General features: G+C 40.9%; 1 protein-coding gene across 4 annotated transcripts in view; it reads right to left on the bottom strand.

Moving 5' to 3' along the window:
• The window catches only part of LOC111562694 (inactive N-acetylated-alpha-linked acidic dipeptidase-like protein 2), a 520,178-nt gene that overhangs the window by 36,397 nt on the left and 463,213 nt on the right, over positions 1–20,568 (bottom strand). For all 4 annotated transcript variants that reach the window (XM_055016278.1, XM_055016281.1, XM_055016283.1 and 1 more), the window contains one exon: positions 4,852–4,945. In XM_055016278.1, the coding sequence (XP_054872253.1) occupies positions 4,852–4,945 (94 nt within the window). The remainder of the gene's footprint in view (positions 1–4,851; positions 4,946–20,568) is intronic.

The raw sequence follows: 20,568 nt of genomic DNA on the forward strand, positions 1-20,568 counted from the left end.
ACAATTGAAGAATGTAACCTCGTCCCAATGAGACCTTCCCTAACATGAAAACAATGTCTAGATGAATGGCTTTAGTCAAGAGGAATAGGGAATTTAATCTGATTATCATGAGAGTTGTCTCAAAGATAGGGAGGAATGCAGTAGCAGTGTTATTGTACATTCTGGGCGTGTGAGCGATACTGTGATACTGGGCAGAAAGTGATGCCTGTTTGCCAAATCAGTGTTTCCCACTGAATTTCAGCAGTGGGAGCCAGTGGGCTAAGAAATTGAGGGGAGTAATGGCCAAGAATGATAAAACACTCTGATCTCCATCTTGTGAACTAGTAGGCTCGATAATCAGAGCTCAAATCCTGCTCAAGCAGAAACCCTGAATGAAGATGTATTAATCACATTGTTAATTAATGGCAGGATTCTGTGTTGTCAATTGTGCTTTGGTTGGATGATGACAACTTTTGGCTACGATTAAATGACGCTCAGTTGTAGAACGATTCTTCTAACCACTGTTGATGTGCAAAGTTGCCAAGAAGCCATAGCTTTCATCCTAATAAAGTGTCTTTGACTTGAATTGATAGAGATGAGAAACCACGGAACAGACATGTGGGTACAATGAGGGATGACGTGATGAAGAAACAGACATAGGGGCTACAGGCAGGTATAACAATCAATCATCTCTCTCTCTCAGGTTATAATCTGTGCATTAGTCTCAGATGAGGAAGCATAACCACTCAATCTACGCATTAATGGGACTATGCTTGCATGCTTAGACAGAGTCAGTGAACCTGAGCAGCTGAGTGATTGCCTTAGTGCTACAATGAATGAGACTTGAAGTTGAAGCTACAGTACATGTGATGGAGAGCGTCTCTCCATCTCTTTCAATTTCTGATCATAGCCTGTAAATGATTGATACACCTTGGTTTATACATTTATTTTATCTCAAGCATGAAGAATTAATTCTGCACAGTGTGCATTCTATTGATTAGCTATTCATTGAGCTCACTCTGTCAAACAACTCCTGTACTTCTGAATTTTTCTCGGTGCATAACAAAAGCAACATTGTATTTTGTTTATTCCGAGTTTGTGCGAAGACAGCACTCCGACTAAATGTATCAAAGCCTTTGTTGTGCATCCTTTTTCAAGGGTCATGTTAATATTCAAGGACAGAGTCTTTGCATGCTCGGAGACTGTGACTGAATAAGCTGATTTTAGCTCTGAAGGCCTGAGCGGTTGTACAGCATGCTAACTGCTGCATATTCGCCAGTGTAAATTTACACAGGGTTCAGTTCAAACCTTGACTAAAGTGCTGTGTTCCCTTTACTATTCAAGTTGCACACACATTTGACTGATAAATATGCAAAACCCTTTATGTAACTCATACACTGAGGACCCCTTTTCCAAATTTAACAAGTTCTTTCGCATTGCCAATCTATGTCTAATTTAGGCAATATAATATGTCATTACTTTAACCTACAGTGCATCGTATCCTGTTTTCTCAGGCCATGTTGGTGCCCAAACGGGGATACAGCATGCCAAATTTCACCGGAAGCCTACTAGTGTAACTGAAATATTAATATATCAATATTTATTACATACTGTCCCAAATATATAGTACAGAAATCAGAAATTATGTTTCCATCGTTACTGTAAATTGTCGTTTTTATGTTTTGGGAAAACACCAACAGTGTAACAGCAGATGATAAGCTGCACACAGAGAACAGAAATTTGATTATCCAGAGGAAATGAGGTTTGATAATTTGAAATAAAAAATGACTTCTGATAGAGATCAGAACTCATTACTGCAAATGATCTCACAAAGTGAATCTCTATGGAACACCTCACTGGCATATTGCAGTTCAGGAGCCAGCTCATTACAGCCATTCCAGCCTATTCAGATTTTTTTTTTTTTTTTGTTTACATCCAACACATATTTGAGTTTCTACACTAAAAATTGAAAGAAGCAAAAGCAGGGGATGAGAGGGGTGAAGAAAAGCTAGAAGAAGCTGAAAAAGGAGAGCAGCAGAGGCGTCTTCAAGGGTCGGGTGTGGAGGTCTGAGGTTACAGAGATGGATCATGTTCAATGCTTAACTGCAATTTTACAAATGTAAAATAATCAGTGTGCAGCCTTGTCTCACAAAAATGCATTTTTATATTACTGAACAGCACCCTCAATTAAATTGTAAGTGATTACACTTGTGATGTACAATTAATCAGCATCTTTGCCATATATTTTATTGGTTTTCTTTTGCTCCTTTTCAGCCACCAAATCATAAATTAGATGAGGTGGAATCACTTTGGTAATCCGAAAATGGAGAATCTTTGAACATGTGGTTAACGGGTCAATGTTTTAAATCCAAACTATGCTTTTTTTCATAAATCTAACCAATTAGCTTTGGTGGCTAAACTTAACCAAGCTCCTAACATGTAGTTATAGGTTGTCAAACTGTCAACCAAAGCATGGTATTTTCAGTAAATCTAACCATGTAGTTTTGGTACCTAAACCAAATCAAACAGTGAGTGGAAATGAAACTTAAATCTAAGAATAATGGTCACACACACGGGATGTGAACCCCAGTCTCCTAAGTGAAAATCCTGTTATTAATTTACTATATGCAGACTTTGTGGGTCCTGCAAACTGAAAGCTTTTCCCAGGACGTCACATCCTTACCTTTCCGGGAGAAAATATGCTTCTTTCAAACATGTTGTAAATGAGAATGCAGACTAGTTGTATGGGAACAAAATTATTGAGAGACAGGGTTGCATTCTGCAGAGAGGAAAGCTTGATGTGTTCGGCTCAACAAATAAAGAACACTTAAGTATGTTCTTGCTTATCTGTACCTTTGTTGGTTTGTCTACAAGTTTGCCTCTGTAAGGACTAATTGATTGAGGACATTTTGGCTCGTTTTCACTTTACAAAGGACTGCTTGAGGGTGAAAAACTTTTTTTTTTTTAGATTCAGAGCTGGGTCTTACGAATGTGTTTACGGGTTAACCTTAGACATTTAGTTATGATGGTTGGGTTAAAAGGCCAGGGAGTGCATATGTCAAATGTCACTGAGAGTCCTGGAGAAGATTCCTATCAAAGGAGCACAAATGTATGTGTTTCTATGTGATTTTGCAGAGTTTAAACAGTTAGATTTGATTCCAGACTGAGCAGCAAGCAGCTTCAGTGTTGGATACTGGACAGAATACTGCAGTGTGTGTCTCTGTTCAGCAGCTGCTGTTGTAGACACTATGCAGAGACATAACTCATTTCCACTGACCAGCAAGCCAACTTGAGCAGGAGTTCTGAATATACACTCCACAACAACAAACAGGAACACTCACTTGGACCTGCACACACACACACACACACTCTTTGCATCTTCCTGTCATAGTGTATGCAATTGCATCGCAGTAAAAATGTTACTGTCGGTCTCAACACATTGTCCAGTATGTTGTGTTACTGCTATGACTGGTGCTACCTACGCTTGCCAGCTAGAAACACACAGCCAATTGTAGAATCTTCACAATCTTATGCTGACTGCAAAGTCAACTACAGAGCCTCTGTGCCAGAAAAGAAACGGCATCAGCAGAACTATTGCTACCTTCAGACTTTGCCTTCAAGAAAAACTAACAGTTATTTAGCTCTGGCCTTCGCTTCCAGAGGCTCTACTCAGGTAACTATTTTGGCTTGCCCTCGCAGGAAATCTAACTGATAATGTTAAAATGATGGCATTCCATTCAGATGAGTCAGTTTCAATGCAGTCTTGTGATGCTGATTATGTTTTGAAGAGCAGGAAGTGAAAAGCAGAATGGACAAGATGGAACAAAGCCTGTGCTGAAGGATATTACGAGAGAAAGATGTAGACAGCAAATGATCTCTATGTTATCAAGAGGAGAGATATTTTCAACTGAACTGAAAGACTTTCCTGCGATCGAGGCAGGAGATATAAGCAACTACCTTTTCCTTCAAACATTTTTCTACTGAAGCAAATGATAAAACAGTGATTAAATGCTTATAGCAAAAAGGCTGCACCCTAAAACACCCTGTAGTTGACTAGGGTTAGTTGCTGTTACTACATATTGTTGTTCAGTTACAGAAATCCAACTGCTAACAAAGCCAAGAAAAAAACAACCACTTTAAGGTTAGAATGCACAGAATAAGTAACTGACATAAACATAGCCACATAAGTTAGGTTAAAGAACTTGTAACTGCATATGTGAGTATTATTTAACATTATTCGTACAGACTGCAAGAGGTTTTCAAGCCATTTTTTCCAGCATTTGTCTGTCAATAAGTTGCATTTTTTTCAACTTCTGGTACTTGATAAATGCTCCTCATATAGTCTCTTGTAAATGACGCAAACCATAGACATGTGATAGGGCTTCTTACAAAGGAAACCAGGTGCTGCAACAAACTTGAGCTCCTACATGATTACAGGTGGAAAACAAACTATTTGGCAGACAAAGTAAAATTATAACTAAAACGGTTTATTGTACAGTTTGACCATGTTTTTTTTATGCAGTGAGTCACAGGTCGGTTCACTTGCAGTTTACTTCCATAAAATGGTAACTAATCTGGCATGACTGCTGCATTGTTTTTAACATAAATGAACATTTGATCCTTGTGTTTCTTTGTCAACTGGATTTCGATTTAGCAACATCACCTCGACATCTCAGTCAAGTTTTCTATTTACTCATTCAGCATTTTTTTTTTTTTTTGCTCTTTTTGGTCTTCATAAACACTTTAGAGAAATGTTCCATTCTTTAGCTGTGAAATGCACCATCATGCCCACCACTATGCTGCTATCATCCCTCCATACCACTGCATTTAACATCACCATCATCCCAAGCACTATGTCATTTTCAGTGTTACCTTTGAGTTTGTTTTGAACATCCAGGGCGATGTCCAGAGGGTAGAATGGCAGCACGGGATCATTGACCAGACGGAGAATCGCTTCTGCTGTCATCTGTACAAATACAACCAAAACAAAAGTGAATCCAGTTAGTTTGTGTTTTGTTCTTCCTTGACTGCATTCATGAATGTTGTCTTTCAAAGAGAAGCAGAAAACATACTGCAAAGCCTAGTTAGTTGTTGATATGATGTGCTTTGTAATTAAGCATATAGGAAATCTGCAGGTAAACAGTTATATTATTTGGTGGATGAGGAATTTCAAAGACATTTCCAAAGATTCACCATGTCCCAATCCTCAAAGCAGCCTGTAGATACATTATGACATTTAAAGTTAAGACAAAAAAAAAACTGCATATAAATTACCTCTTTTTAACAAAGCTCTATATCCACGTTTAAAAAACAATAAATAAGAGTTGTATATGAAAGATTATTGTTGACAGTGGTGGCTGGGTAAAATGTTTCCAAGTGGGTCTGTGGCTTATTTAACCACTCTTAGAATACGAGAGTCTCTTATACTCAAACTGAAGGCATAAAAAAGGCCAAAATCAGATTTTTTCTTATATGTGAATAACAACTTTTACATTTATTTGTATAACAGTGTGTATTAGCCAATGACATACAGTTTGTCAAAGTTAAATTAATAAGAAGGAGACAAAACAGTCGATAGATTAACAGATCGCTGAGTTTTTTGCTGAAAATTAAAACATGGCTAAGATCCACACAAAGAATAATTAAGCACTAAAGGTTGCAGTGTTAATGTAGCTGATACGTACAATAAGTACATATTATAAATACCACTTTTGTGCAAAAAACTATATGCATGCACATTAGTTTCTGCAAAGATATCCAGTCACATCACTACAGCAAAACTAGCTAAGCGGAAACCGCTATAATTTCTGTAGTAGCTTTCTTTCATTTTGAACACATTGTTCCAAACAGATTACAATTTTTTTGATCTGGAGAAACGTCAGTGTCAAGAATTTCCAACAGAAAAAAACAAAGTCAAAACTGCTATTAAGAGTTGTTGTGTCTTCTCTTCTTCTTCTGGGTTTAGTTAATAAACTGCGATATGCTATGCTGTGCTACCGCCGCATTCTGTGTTGCTACAGGAAAAACAGCATTTGTACAAAGCTCAGTTTCTCCATACGTTCAAAGCAAAACCGCACTTATCTGATTCATGCACTGTTTTGAACAGAGTTTTGTAAAAAAATTTTAGTTTCAGTGTTGAAAAGACAAGTCTTAGTCTGGACAGAGAGCTGATCTGCTGCATCTAGAATGTGCTCTGAGATGTGGGCAGGTAATTCTCTGCCATGTCAATCAGGGGCCATTTTTTTTTCTTGTTTATCCACCAATGTTCTCCTCTCAGTGAAGGCTGGGAGAGAGAATCTATTGATTTAAGAAGAGGCTGGAGTCTTGAGCCTTCGGTCCTTGTGTTCGTCATTGTCGATAACGACGAGTATCACTACTACTGCTGACTGACTCTGCACGCTGGGACAAAATAATCACCCTTTTGGATAAGACTGGACAATACCGAGTGGCTAAATGTGCCTTCAGTTAACAACACTGCAGTACTGATGCTTCTCTTCAAGAGCTGCTTGGAATCAGGAGACGAACAGGAAACTCGGCCCCAACAATAATGTTTTATATTTCATATATGACACATAATGTATTTTTGAGTATACAATAACCTAACAATAATCTGTTAAAAACTATTAAAAAGCAATGACAGAGTTCCCTATTAGAAAAACCCCGATCCTTGACCAAAAACACTGAAGACACTGAGATAAGCTTGAAATCTCCAGGAAAAGGCTAATGAGTACTAGTATCCCTTGAGAAATATTTGTAATGGTCCTAAAGTTTGATTTAAGGGCCTTAAAAAGAGTGGGACTGAAGACTGCAGTGTTGTAAAAAAGCACTGCAGTGATGTCGACCCACAATATTCTCCCTGAAGCACTAAATCTTTAACGCTATCACACTGTCATTCCCCGGTGCTACAGCTGCAGATATCGCTGTTAAAATTCCTTCCGTTCTCCGCTCACTCCCCTCCTCTGTACACCGCATTATCCTTCACGTCGGCTGCAACGACACAGCGCGCCCCCAGTCTGAGCAGACAAAACGTGATTTTCAATATCTGACGGACTTACTGAAAGACTGCGGAAAGTCTATTTTTATTAGCGGGCCCCTACCAATGGTGAACAACAATTCTGAGCGCTTCAGCAGACTGCTCAGCCTGAACACCTGGATTAGCTCGTTCTGCTGTGCCAGCAGAATTAACTTTATTGACAATTTTAACTGTTTCTGGAACAGGCCAGAATATTTTAACAGTGATGGCATTCATCCAAACAGGTCCGGCAGATCACTTTTAGTCTCAAATATCCAATACACCGTCCACACTTCAGACTGACTAGTGCTAGTGTTTACATCCATCTCTTCTTCACGCTCCACTGAACCGCCTCCCAGCTACAGCGCCCCCCTCTGTCCCCACCTGGAACTCCCCCCATCTTCCCCTCCAGCACACCCACTGCCTCCCCCCTCTGGCTCCCCCTGCCCGTCACCCCGGCTCTACCAGAATTCAACTAGCTGCCAAATCCCCACCATCATCAGCTTCAGACAACCTCGGCAGCCCTCCCTCAGAAACTGCCATTTTGCTAACCTTCGCCCACTTCCACGGACCTCACAGCCTTGTCCCCAGAAGCCCTCCCCTAATCACACATCCACACTTCACCTGAACTTTGCCCTCTTCAACACCCGCTCCGTCACCAGCAAAGGCCCCATTCTACAATTATTCATCCTGGACAATAAACTGGACTTCCTCTGTCTAACCGAAACATGGCACAAACCACTGGACTTCTACCCACTCAACCAAGCCACTCCCTCCGGATACACGTACCTCAACTCACCCCGCCCAGAAGGTCGAGGAGGCGGCATCGCAGTCATCCACAAACAGGTCTTCACAACCATCCCACTTTCCATCCCTGCCTCCCCCTCCTTTGAACACCTTGTTTTTAAATTACCCGGTCCCACCCCAATGGTCACTGCTATCATTTACCGCCCACCTAAACCAAACCCCTCATTTCTCCCTGACTTTTCCCACTTTGCCACCCAGCTATTAGCTACATCTCCATCAGTCCTCATCCTTGGTGACTTCAACTTTCACATGGACAACCTTCACAGTAAATCTGCCTCTGACTTCCTAGACCTCCTACAATCACTCAACCTCACCCAGCATGTCAATTTCCCCACCCACAACCATGGACACATCCTCGATCTGGTTTGCTCCTCTGGTCTTACAGTCCTAAATATCTCCAGCTGTCATCTCTCCATCTCTGACCACCTAGCAATAACTATGGACATCAGCCTCCCCACCCCCCTGCCCAAGGAAAAACGGACAATCTTTTTTAGAAACACTAGATCACTCTCCCCCTCTGTATTCTCCGCCTCACTGACCACTGCATTGTCCATCTCCCCTCCCCCATCAATCAATAACCCCACTGACCTCATCAACCACTATAATCATACTCTCTCTTCCTGTCTTGATCAGCTTGCTCCCCTCAAATCCAAATTAGTCACTTTCTCCCACTCTGCTCCATGGTACACCCCCAAACTCCACCGCATGAAAGCCCATAAACGACAGCTGGAACGTCTTGTCAAGAAAACAAACCTGACAGTTCACCGTCAAGCCTACTCCGACTTCCTCCAACAATACAAAGACGCCCTGAAATCTGCACGGTCCACTTTCTACTCTGACCTGATCAATACCAGCTCCAACAACCCCAAGTCCCTCTTCTCAACTGTCAATAAACTCCTTGCCCCCCCGGACACCATCTCAAACTCGTTCACCACTGACAAGTGCAACCTATTCCTCTCTTTTTTCCATAACAAAATCATCTCCATCCACAGCAGCCTTGTCACCTCTCCCACCTCACTTGATCCCCCCTCTCCTCCACCAAACCCTCTGAACTTTCCCCCCCTGGCCCACTTCTCGCCCGTTTCCCCCCTGGACCTGCCCAAATTCATCACTGGAACTAAAAACTCCACATCCTGCCTGGACCCCATCCCCACTGACCTCCTCAAAAACTGCCTCCCTGTTATCTCCCCCCTCATCTCTAACATCATCAACACTTCCCTCAGTACTGGCTGTGTCCCCTCACCCCTCAAGCTCGCCTCTGTCTCCCCCATCCTCAAAAAACCTGGTTTGGATCCAACCTCCCCTCACAACTTCCGGCCCATCTCCAACCTCCCCTTCTTATCCAAAACATTAGAACGTGTCGTCGCTGCCCAGTTGAAAACTCATCTCACCTCCAACAACCTGTATGAAACCTTTCAATCCGGATTCCGCTCTCATCACAGCACTGAAACTGCTCTCCTCAAGGTCACCAACGATCTCCTCCTCTCCTCAGACTCTGGACAAGTCACCATCCTCATTCTTCTCGACCTCTCTGCAGCATTTGACACAATCAATCACTCCATCCTCCTGTCCCGCCTTCAATCCTCCATTAACATCACCGGCACCGCCCTCACCTGGTTCACATCATATCTCACAAATCGACAACAATTCATCAAGGTCAACAACTGCACATCCGCCACCGCCCCCCTGTCCCATGGTGTCCCTCAAGGATCAGTCCTTGGCCCCCTCCTCTTTATCCTGTACCTCCTCCCCCTCGGCAACATCATCCGCCGCCACAACCTACACTTCCATTGCTACGCCGACGATATCCAACTCTACATCTCCACCAACACCACCGCCACCACCACCCTCCCCTCTCTCTCCAGCTGCTTGGCCAACATTAAATCCTGGATGAGGAAAAATTTTCTCCTGCTAAACTGCGACAAGACTGATCTCATCTTTATTGGACCTAAATCACTCACACCATTTCCCCACCCCCCCATTACCATTGATAACACCACCCTATCTCCTTCTGCTCACATCCGCAACCTCGGTGTGATATTTGACAGCAACCTCACTTTTGAACCCCACATTAATCAGATCACCAAAACTGCCTATTTCCATCTCCGCAACATCGCCCGTCTCCGCCCCTTCCTCTCCTTCTCAGCCGCTGAAACCCTCATTCATGCCTTCGTCACTTCCCGCCTTGACTACTGCAATAGCATTCTCTTTGGCTCCACCTCCAAAGTTCTCAATAAACTTCAACTCATTCAAAACTCTGCTGCCCGACTCCTCACCCGAACCTGTTCTCACGACCATATCACCCCCGTCCTGCAGAACCTCCATTGGCTCCCCATTTCACACCGCATCCAGTACAAACTGCTTCTCCTCACCTTCAAGTCCATCCATAATCTTGCCCCCTCTTACCTTACCGATTTGCTCCTCCCCTACACCCCCCCCAGGAATCTCCGCTCCTCCCACACAAACCTCCTTTCCATCCCGCACAGGACCAGCCGGCGACATTGGGGGGACAGAGCCTTCGCCATTGCCGCCCCCACACTCTGGAACTCACTCCCCCATGCCCTCCGTGACTGCACCAACCTCACCACATTTAAATCCCTTTTAAAGACTCACCTTTTTAGATCTGCTTTCCTTAAGTGATTCTGTATTTTATCTTGAACTTGTTTTACTATCTATTGATTTTAATTAACAGTTTTGTTTTATCTTATTGTATTTTATGTACAGCGTCTTTGAGTTTTTGGAAAAGCGCTTTACAAATCAAATTTATTATTATTATTATTATAAATCAGCTCAAAGCGAACATCCAAAGGTGACATCCTAGGGCTGCATCACATCAGTCATCAGAGCAATAAATCAAATGTTTGCATGTTTCAATATCGTGAAACACACAAAGACAAATCTTATACAATATCTTTTCCTACATTTAAGATAACAGTATTAATAGTATTCTATTTGGGATGTTGTTTATAAAATCTTAAGTGAAATGTAAAAACACATGGCTTACAAAAGTTTTTATACAAGTATTATGTATTTAATTTCTTCCCGTTTTTCCTAAAAAGAGAACAAATGGAAGGCACTAAAATGTTCTATACAAAGTACAGCTGTAAAAATTTTACATGGCCAAAATGGTAATCAAGATTTTTTTTTTTTTAAATCTAAATCAAGTTTACAGCACTTTCACATTTTAATAAAGAGAGCCCTACATTTAATTCCATGTTGTGCTATACTCTTGTCAGCTCTGTTTCAAACTTAATATAAATTTGTTTGGAAAGAGTGAAATAAGGCGTTGTAATGTCAGACTTACCCAACTTTAAACAATGGGCTTTTTTCTATGGGTGGAGCATTTTACATGTCAACATTACAATCAGTCATGTTGGTACGATCCAAAATCAAAATCATGATTAATATTTGCACTTCCTGCTATGAGACTTTTTCAAATATGCACATTTTAATAGCTGATGAGGCTGAAATAATATGTCATGCAGCTCTAACAAAAACGTTACTATCAGCAAAAGAATTTGGAAATATTTAAATAATGATTTCTCTGTTTTTTATTCATTGTATTTCACACTCTCCATTACACACCTGAGCTAAGAAAATATGTCTATAAATGGACAAGTGATAGTCTAAAAGTCCTACTTTCCATCTGAGAACCCTGGTGACACATTATGTAATCACTAATGTGTGTCTACTCGATTGTATTCATGGAGAATGTTCATCAAAAAAAAATAAAAAAATCTGTGCATGATATACCAAACATTTACTTGGTGTATTTGGTGGTTAACTGTGTCTAAAGCAGCTGACAGATCTAACAGCAATAGAACTGAAAACTGTCCAGCAGCTCTAGCAGAACGCAGTGATTCCGTTAGGAGTGTAGTCTCAGTGGAGTGACCCTGTTTAAAACCAGACTGATTCGGGACATTCAAGTCGTTTTTAGAGAGGAAAGCAGAGACTTGGTTGAAGACAGTTCGCTCAAGTATTTTAGACAGGACGGGTAGGAGTGAAAGTGTAGTTTTCCACCTGGGCTGCATCGAGCGTAGGTGTTTTGAGAATTGGAGTGACTTGAGCTTGCTTCAGTGCAGCAGGGAACACACCTGCAGCAAGTGAGAAGTTGATGATGTGTGTTACTGCAGGGCTAAGTTCTGGGGAAATTGCTTGTAAGAGGTCGGACAGTATCGGGTCCAGTGGACAGGTAGTGGGATGAGAGTCCAGCAGTAGCTGAGCAACGGAGACTTCCTCCTCAGTCAGAGGGGAGAATGAGGAGAGTGTTGCTCTGTTAGCTGACGGGTGGACGGTGAGTTGGTCAGGCTCAGAGAACTGACTGCAGAGATTTTGTCCGTGAAGAATGAGGCGAGCATGTCTGCAGTGAGCAGAGTGGAGGGTGATGGAGGAGGTGGGTGGAGGAGTGAGTTAAAAGCAGAGAAAATTTTCAAGCATCCGATGTACTGCAGATCTTGTTCTGATAGAACTTGGTCTTAGCAGTGTTTCAGCTGGAGGAGAATAACGTTAGCAGACTTTTAAAAGCTTTTTTGTGGCCTTTTGTTGGCTTTATTAGATAGGTTAGTAGAAAGGCAGACAGGAAAGTAGGGAAAAGAACAGGGGGGAAGACCTGCAGTAAAGGCCGTGAGCTGGAATCGAACCTAGACCACTGCATTGGGGACTACAGCCCCTGCTTATGGGTCCCCCACTCAACCAGTTGAGCTACCTGGGGGCCTATGTTAGTAGATTTTGATAGTCACTGAGGTCAGTGGACTCTCTGGATTTATGCCATTTTCTCTGTGCTCTGCTCCGCTCTGAGCCCCGCCCTTTGCTTCCTGGTGACTTCAGTGAGCCATGGACAAGGAGGGGAAGATCTGAGCAGATTTTGATGTTAGAGGGCAAAGACTGTTGGAAGAGGACGGAACAGTTCAATCAGTCAGATGTTGTGTCTTGTCCATGCTGTCAACCGGCTGCATATCTAATTTTGCACCTCACACCTTGGTGGTCCAGATTGTAAATTGGAAAGCGAGACTCTATGCAACACTTTGCTTTTCATACTGATTGGCCAACAGCTGTCTTGTGAGGGAAAAAAAAAATGACTGGGACACCTTTGGCTGCAATGCTTGTTCTGGCACCCCACACTGAGAAGCACCATCCAAATCACAGAGAGTGTCTGTCTGGCTCTGCTCTCACACTGAAGTGTCTGTCATCCTGATGCAAACAGATCACTGCCACTGACTCAGCCACTCTCCCAGCAGGTAGAGGACTTGGCACAGCTTCCAATTGGCTTTTGTTGGGTGTATAACATCATTATATGCTAACATATTACTGTGTATAGACAGCCAGGTGTATTGACATATTGATCCCCTTATTCTCCACCCAGACTGTGTCAGTCTCAAAGGAAATACACCAACTCTGTATTTCTCAGGGCCACGTTATAATTGGAACCGGTCAATGACATCACATGCATGGCTTAATCTGAGCTACATTCATTTACACATTAAGAAGATTTGACACCCAGCAAGACACAGAGCTGGATGGATCTCTTTTTCTTTTGCAATTCTATTCTCTGCAGAAAACTAAAAATGGAAACAGACCATTTTCACCCTGCTTTCATTTTGATCTCACTCATATTTTGTATTATTTTGTTTTATATCAAGCTTCAGTCTTTTGTTTTAAATGTAATCATTTTTGCATGTCTGGCTTTATTGGATCAGAAGCAGACAGGAAGTAAAGTGAGAGAGAGAGGGCGCCACAATATGCGGCCAAAATTCCTAGCTGGAATCAAAATTAGCATTGAAGGCATGTACTTTTGTTTTATTTAGTCCAGCTGACTGAAATAAAAATTAATTTTGCAAATCAGTAAATTTACAGCATTATAAATCTACCAGCCGTGAGAGGAAATCATGTATCAGTTGGTCGCCATCTGCACTCCTAAAGCAAGCTACACTTTGCCAGACAGAATTCAAGTGAATCTAAAGGCTTGTATCTAGACGGGTGTAAGTTAGTTTAATAATACATAGAAGACAAGATGGCAAAATCTTTTCTTTTGCTCATGTTGGACTTGAGAGTGCATGCTACGGCTATTTCCTGATGTCTTTACATTCTGGTGTTGATATTTTGACTTCTTAAAGCACCAGATACCAAAAGATGACTTTGTTAATTTACTCCTATTATGATTTGCAAAGTGAAAGCTAAGTTTTCTAGCAGAATTTCTGAGCAGAATACAATGATAGGTCCTTCAAAATGTCAAATTTAAAGAACCTGTATTATGCTTTTCCCTTTCCTTTAGTGTGTTATAGTGTTTAATGCATATACTAAGCCCACTGTCTATGCCATTGGAAGGAATTCTCACTCACAAAAACTTGCCTAAAAAGGCCTTGCTTGACATTAAGCTTTTCTTCTGTAACTTCTCTACTGTACATCATCATATTAGACATTTGCATAACTCCTGCCCAGCAGCTACTTTGACATGTCCTCAAACAAAGAATGTGCAGTTTACTCACAATTTACCTTTATTTCTTCAATAGAGCTGCCTTTACTAGGGCTTTATCTCTCTATCTCCTCATACATCATCGGTTATGATGCATAACCAAGGTTGCATCTTTTTTGTCGGGCCAGCTGACTAATCAGAGCAGACTGGGCTTTTAAGGAGGTTGTCCTTGAAGATACACTAGCTAAAATGGAGCATTTGAGAAGAGGATTGCTGCAGCAAGATACAATATGAGAAAAATATTTGTTTTTCTTTACATTAAAGCATGTATAGGTGATTGCTTAAAGATATCCAAAAAATGTCAGATTGCATTACTTTTTTAATAGAGACTGCAATATGAGTCTCGGTAGAGAATGTAATTTTTTGCAAAAATTTTCCACCAAAAATGAATAAACACATAATAAATATAAATAAATGAAAATTTTAAAAAGTAAAACAATGAGCCAATTTTTACTGCAAATAAAAAAGCATGTTATCTTATGTCCAGCGAACATAATTTGTCTCTGTAGCACCACAGTGCTTAATTTATAAATGGTATGCTGTGACACAATTTTTTTAAATTAAAAAACTGCAGTTCTTCCAACTTGGGTATTAGACTTGTAAGTATTTTGCAATTTTAAAAATATTTTGAGTAATTGTTCAGTTCTAAATGTAAACGTATTCTAGCAGAGCCTCAAAATTGGATTGTAAACCTGTAGCTGTGCATATTTTATGCTCTTTAAATGACAGCTTGAAATGAAATGCAGTAATAGCAACTACAGGTTTTGAAAAACAAATCACAATCGTTGCAGTGCCAATATCAACATATTACTTACACAAAAAGTGAGAAGGCAAAGTTCAGTTCAAATTTGAGTCTCACGTCTTGCAAAAGATTTTAAAATCTATTATTTAATACCTTAGTGCAATAAAAGCCTTCATGTCTGTAATGTGCTGTGGAAATAAAAGTTGCCTTTACTGAAAAGAAAAAAAGAAGGATAAAGTAAAGGTCAGTGTCCATCTCTCTGCGTCTGTGTGTTCCAGATGACCTGTTTCATTCCTGGCCAGCAAGCGTCGAGTCTGTCTCCAGCTGAGCAGACTCTCGGAAGATAAACTCAGTACCAGGTTCATCTGCTCAGTGGCACACATCACTCACACGAATGTGCACACACACACACACACACAAACAGCCCAACACACACTCTTCTGGCCCTCAGAGGTTGAGTGTGTTGGAGGTCAGCCCGGCCAAGACTGGACCGAGAGTCAAGGGCAGACAGCCAGAGACCTTCCTCACTACAGGGTCACGGCTCTCACTCAGTCCTCCCACATTCACAGATTACACATGTAGCTTGTTCACGTCAATATATAATTTTTTGAAGAAATTGAGCCAATTACAATGAAAACTCAAATCGTCAATAAGATGATAGGTGCTGCTCCGTCCATTATAAGGGCTGATGTATTTGTTTGCTTTAATAAAAGGATAGGCACTCCTTATCTTCTGCATGGCTCTATCTGGCCAGAGTAGGTCTACCTGTCGATAAATCTCTTGTATTAACAAAACATTACATGCACAAAAGTGTACAGTGAAAAAAAGTGTATATGTGGAGTTCCTTTTTAAAAAGCTCATACAAGGCAGTATCTAATCAGATGTTTATATTCAGTTTCCCACCAACAGCCTTTAGATTATATTTGAAATGGTTTTAAACACAAATTTTATTTGGGACCTTACCCTGGATTTGAACTATGTATGCCCACAGTTTTTAAGGATGGATCAGCAGGATTTTGGAGACTTAAAGACGCACAAAAACTGGAAATCAGATATATGGTGCTTTCACGCCTCTGTGCCTATGTGATATCCTGCATCTTACTTAATCTACCTAAGCAGCTGTCCCTATATGACACTCGTTCGCTAGTATTTTGAAAATGGCTTACAGTGTACAGATCTGTTCTGCACCTCTCTGCGCTGTTGTCACTGCCGCTGAAATCAATCTGGCAGGGGGAAAGATTAGAGCATTGATTTGAAGCTGGTGAGTAATACTACTGCAGAAAGCATACATCAAAAGCCTGTAATGTGGTGGGACAGAAAACGCCGTTGATTTCTTATTTATGGCCTTATTTCTGGATCGTCTCTTTCTAAGGCAGAGGCGAGAGAGAAGGAGGGGGGAGAAGCAGTGAAAGGGGAGAGGGAGAGATGGCGAGAGATAATGATGGAGGAAGAAAGGCAGAAAAGAGGCTGTGACATAACAGAACGCAAAGGACAATCCAAGTTAAAGAAAGATGACAGCTGGAGTGGAGTGGAAGGTAGAACAAACTAGTCTGAGCATTTCTTCTCATGTTTCCTCTTTTTTCTTGCTTTTCTTCTGTCATGGCCACCATCCTTTCATCCTCTTTCCTGCTCTGACCTTTTAGACTTTAATGAAATCAACACCATCTGTCTAAGTTACATTTCAGGGATGACACATCATCATCTCTTGGCACTGTCTTGATGAATTTACTTGACACAGAGTAAGAAAAAATAACTGCTTGTATACGGTATATATTCATCTGAGGTCAAAAGTCATAACCAAGGCTTATTGATTGACCCTCAGACCAATGACCCGGTTGACCTCCAAGTACTGGAGGAGTGCTCCTGTAAATTTCAAGTCAAAACAAGCAACAGCACTGTAAATCTACTTGCATAGACAGGAAAACAGAATCTACTGATATCTTACTTTTGTTTTATGGTTCGATGCATAAAAAAAATACTTTGTAGTAAAAGCTCAAGTCAAGCGCACAATAATTAGCGAGTTAACCAGTTACATTAGGTAACATAACGGAGACTCGTCTGAGATCCTTATTTCCCTGAGCTATTAATCAGTCAGTCAATGAGAGGTTAGGCAATGTTGCAGTGGAGGACTTTGTTCTTTCCAGAACACATTGTGGGAACTGCTGCAGGTTTCCATCTATTACTGTTATAACCTGAACTTGACAACATCTTAAAAGGTGCAAAGATTGAAATGGCGCCAAATTCTAAAGATTTGTTTTTTTAAGCTCATAAAAATCTAAAGATATTAATAACAAAACATAAAAAAAGTCTATCACCACTAACTCTACTTTTTTCTACTTCCTCTACTGTGGCATTCTGTTTGTTTTCTTTTCTGTATTGTACATTTTATAAATCACTAATGGCACAGTAAGTTCAGACATTTCAACAGACACTACAGCTACAATAACTTTCTCTATGTTTAACCTTCTGGCTCTCATCTCCACCTCCACATCACACCAATTATGGTGACAAATGTTTTACAGGTAGCGTTCTTACTGTAACTGTAAAAAAAAATTAGAAAAGATCCAGGTAGTGAGAATAGAATAGACCTTGACTACTGAGCCCATGTTCCTACGTTATGTTGTAACACATCGCAGGGCTTAACTAAAATGCTAAGGTAAGACAAAATAAATTAAGTTTTTCACTACAAAAGGGCAGATTTAGGATGAGCTTAAAGAATGAGTGAAGTACACAACAAAAGCATTGTCTTAGTCAATACACCAATAAAAACATAAACCCACCAAATGCCAGATACAAGCCTGAAATCCTGGTTCCTGTATGAGTATTGGTCTGTGAGTCAGTATGAGTTGTGATACAGTCTAACTAAATAAACACTGGATTCACATCTGAAATGTCACTTTAAGATTTCTTGAGCTGAAACATGGTGTTACATACATTTTTAATATGTTGACATTATAAAAAAAAATCTTCCATGAAGTTGACCTTTGCCAAAATGATATGTTGTAGTAGTCGGTATAGTGCTGGTTCCACTTCCTCCATGTCCTCTTTAGACGTTCTCACCGTTCATGTACAGTTTTTTTTCTTTAGGTGCTGCATTATTCTTCTATTTCCTCTTGACTGTGTTGGATGTTTATTCAATTGGCTTTGTGTGAAAAGTTTGCTTTGGTCTGGATCAGGAATAGGTAGGTTCTTCACTTTTGTGTCATTACTGTTGTATTTCACGCAGAAAAATCACAACCTATTCAAGTCAACGTGTATGATGAATATTCCATTACATACACATTATATGTATTACATACCTTATAATCAGTGTCATGTGACAACCTCACATAAGCAAAAGATATTTAGTATAATCATGTTTTCAAGTCAATACATTCTGAGTCTGAAAAAACTGTGATTGCGATGCAATTTTGCACAAAACGTGAAGCACAGATTTTTTTTCAGCTTCATTATTGCACAACTGTGACGTTTGAATGTTTGGTATGACGCAGATGTTCAAAGGAGATAAGATGTCAAAAACATGTAGAAATTCATAACTTCTTGGAAAAGTTATTGCAGTGGTAAAGGGCTATCTGTTCACGCCTTTTTTCTTTCCTTACTGGGATGAGCCTTTACAGCCAAATCTACAGTCCTAGTATATGTTAAAGATGAAGGGAAGTGGCTACTGTGTGAGATACTGGGTACGTGTGAAAACGAGATGAAGCAAAGGCATTTAGTGAAACACAAGATAAGAATATACATTTTCTCCACTCTTTTTTAAGTCTACAAATGTAATCTTCACTGCTGGAAAGATTCAGAAAATGTAGATTTTCGATATCCAGCACACAAATGAATAATCCAGGATGTGAAAAGGACTGTAACCGTCAGACACATGAACAAACCTGGACTAGAGGACAATTTGAGTGCTTGGTGCTTCAAACAGCAGAGGGCTCTGCTGTGACACGCTTCTTTAGCTTTTTTCCCTCTCTCTCACATAGAGAAGCTACAGTGTATCCTCCATGACGCAGAGCCGACAAAGCCTCTCAGCCAAGTCCTGTCCTGTCCAGATCTCACGATTTGCAATGCTGGTGTACATAAATACATGCATGTAGACATCCAGAGCGGCAACGTCGCACTCAGAGTGTGGCACTTAAACACACACATCGCCACAGGCGCATGTGCACACATGACACTGGTGAGCAAATGAAATGATGATGGTCAGATGGTGTGCATGGAAGAGGCAGAGCAGGTGACGGAGATCATTTTCTCCTTCTCGTTCAGTGAAGTGGTACTTCTGTCCGAGTCTCCGATCTCACTTGCCCGCCTGCCTGTTTTTACCCCCAGGCTCACGGAGAGATGGAGAGATTCTCCTCTGATGCAGAACGCTCAGTTCTCTAGGCCAAAATAGGCCTCATGAATAAACCATAAACTACGTAGTTAAGTTACGTAACGACAGCACATGAATAGATGCGGAGTGTTAAAGTACAGTAGGAGGGGGTGACGTTCCGTTCTTCTATTCAAGCTGTGCTCGAGTGAATAAACAAACATTACAGTACACATGTGCATCCTCTAAAGTGGTAAAGTGGTATTTCAAAATAATTTCACATAGGTAACTGTAACTGTTACTGAGGTGACTTGAGGACAGGGAGTATTATGTTCCCTACTAAAATGAAGAAATCAGTTAACACTTCCAGATTGTGAGAGAATCTACAGCATGTGAGGAGTTTGCATGAACAGGTACCACAGCCGAACCGGCATGAACTCAAAAATCCCTCTACCAGGGGATTTTTAGCACTAAGGCTACATGCCAAATTATAAGTCAAAACTCTTTAATTGAAGACTCTAACAACAGCCTCATTTGCAGCTCTGTGCTGACATTACATGTTTACAGTGGGAACATTCTTAGTGTTGCCTTTTAGCATGCTAGCATGTGGTGGTAGAGAAGAAATCACGTCAAAACGAAATCACCCTAAAGGGAATACAGATATCTGTGCCAAATATGACAGTCCATTCCATAGCATTCAGTGCATTTCACTGTCAAGTGACGAGTGACAAGTACGGTGAAAATCCATTTTCATTCTGCTTTGTGGTTATTTTAAACTTGGTGTAAAATAAAAGCTGATATGAAGATGTTTACTTCTGCCATTCTTTAAACACCCTCCCAACTTTACAAGCCAGTAAGATTTTTACTGAGCTGCTACATTTTAACTGAGGAACCAACAGGGCAGTAGCACAAAATTTGCATAATCTTGACGCCTTTACTACCTGTTGCTTGTCAGGTGAGCCATTCAGAAGGAGCAGGTACCTCTTTGTCTGCCAGGTTTATTTACTTTCTAGAGCTGCTTCTGCAAACTCTGCATAGACAGACATGATCTAAAAGCGCTTGTGTTGTGAATTCCACCACAATATTATGCCAAATCATCAGCCAGAGAGAAGTTAGAAGCACTAGAACGTCCTGTCTCACGCACTTATTTAGGTCACCTGCCATGTGGTCAGTTGTTTTGCTCTGTGCTGTCAAGAGAGTCTTCTTCCTGAAGGGGGTGTGGCCATCAGCAGTTCAGTTGCATTTGAAGTGAT

This window comes from Amphiprion ocellaris, chromosome 2, assembly GCF_022539595.1.
Source record: "Amphiprion ocellaris isolate individual 3 ecotype Okinawa chromosome 2, ASM2253959v1, whole genome shotgun sequence".
Classification (NCBI taxonomy): domain Eukaryota; kingdom Metazoa; phylum Chordata; class Actinopteri; family Pomacentridae; genus Amphiprion; species Amphiprion ocellaris.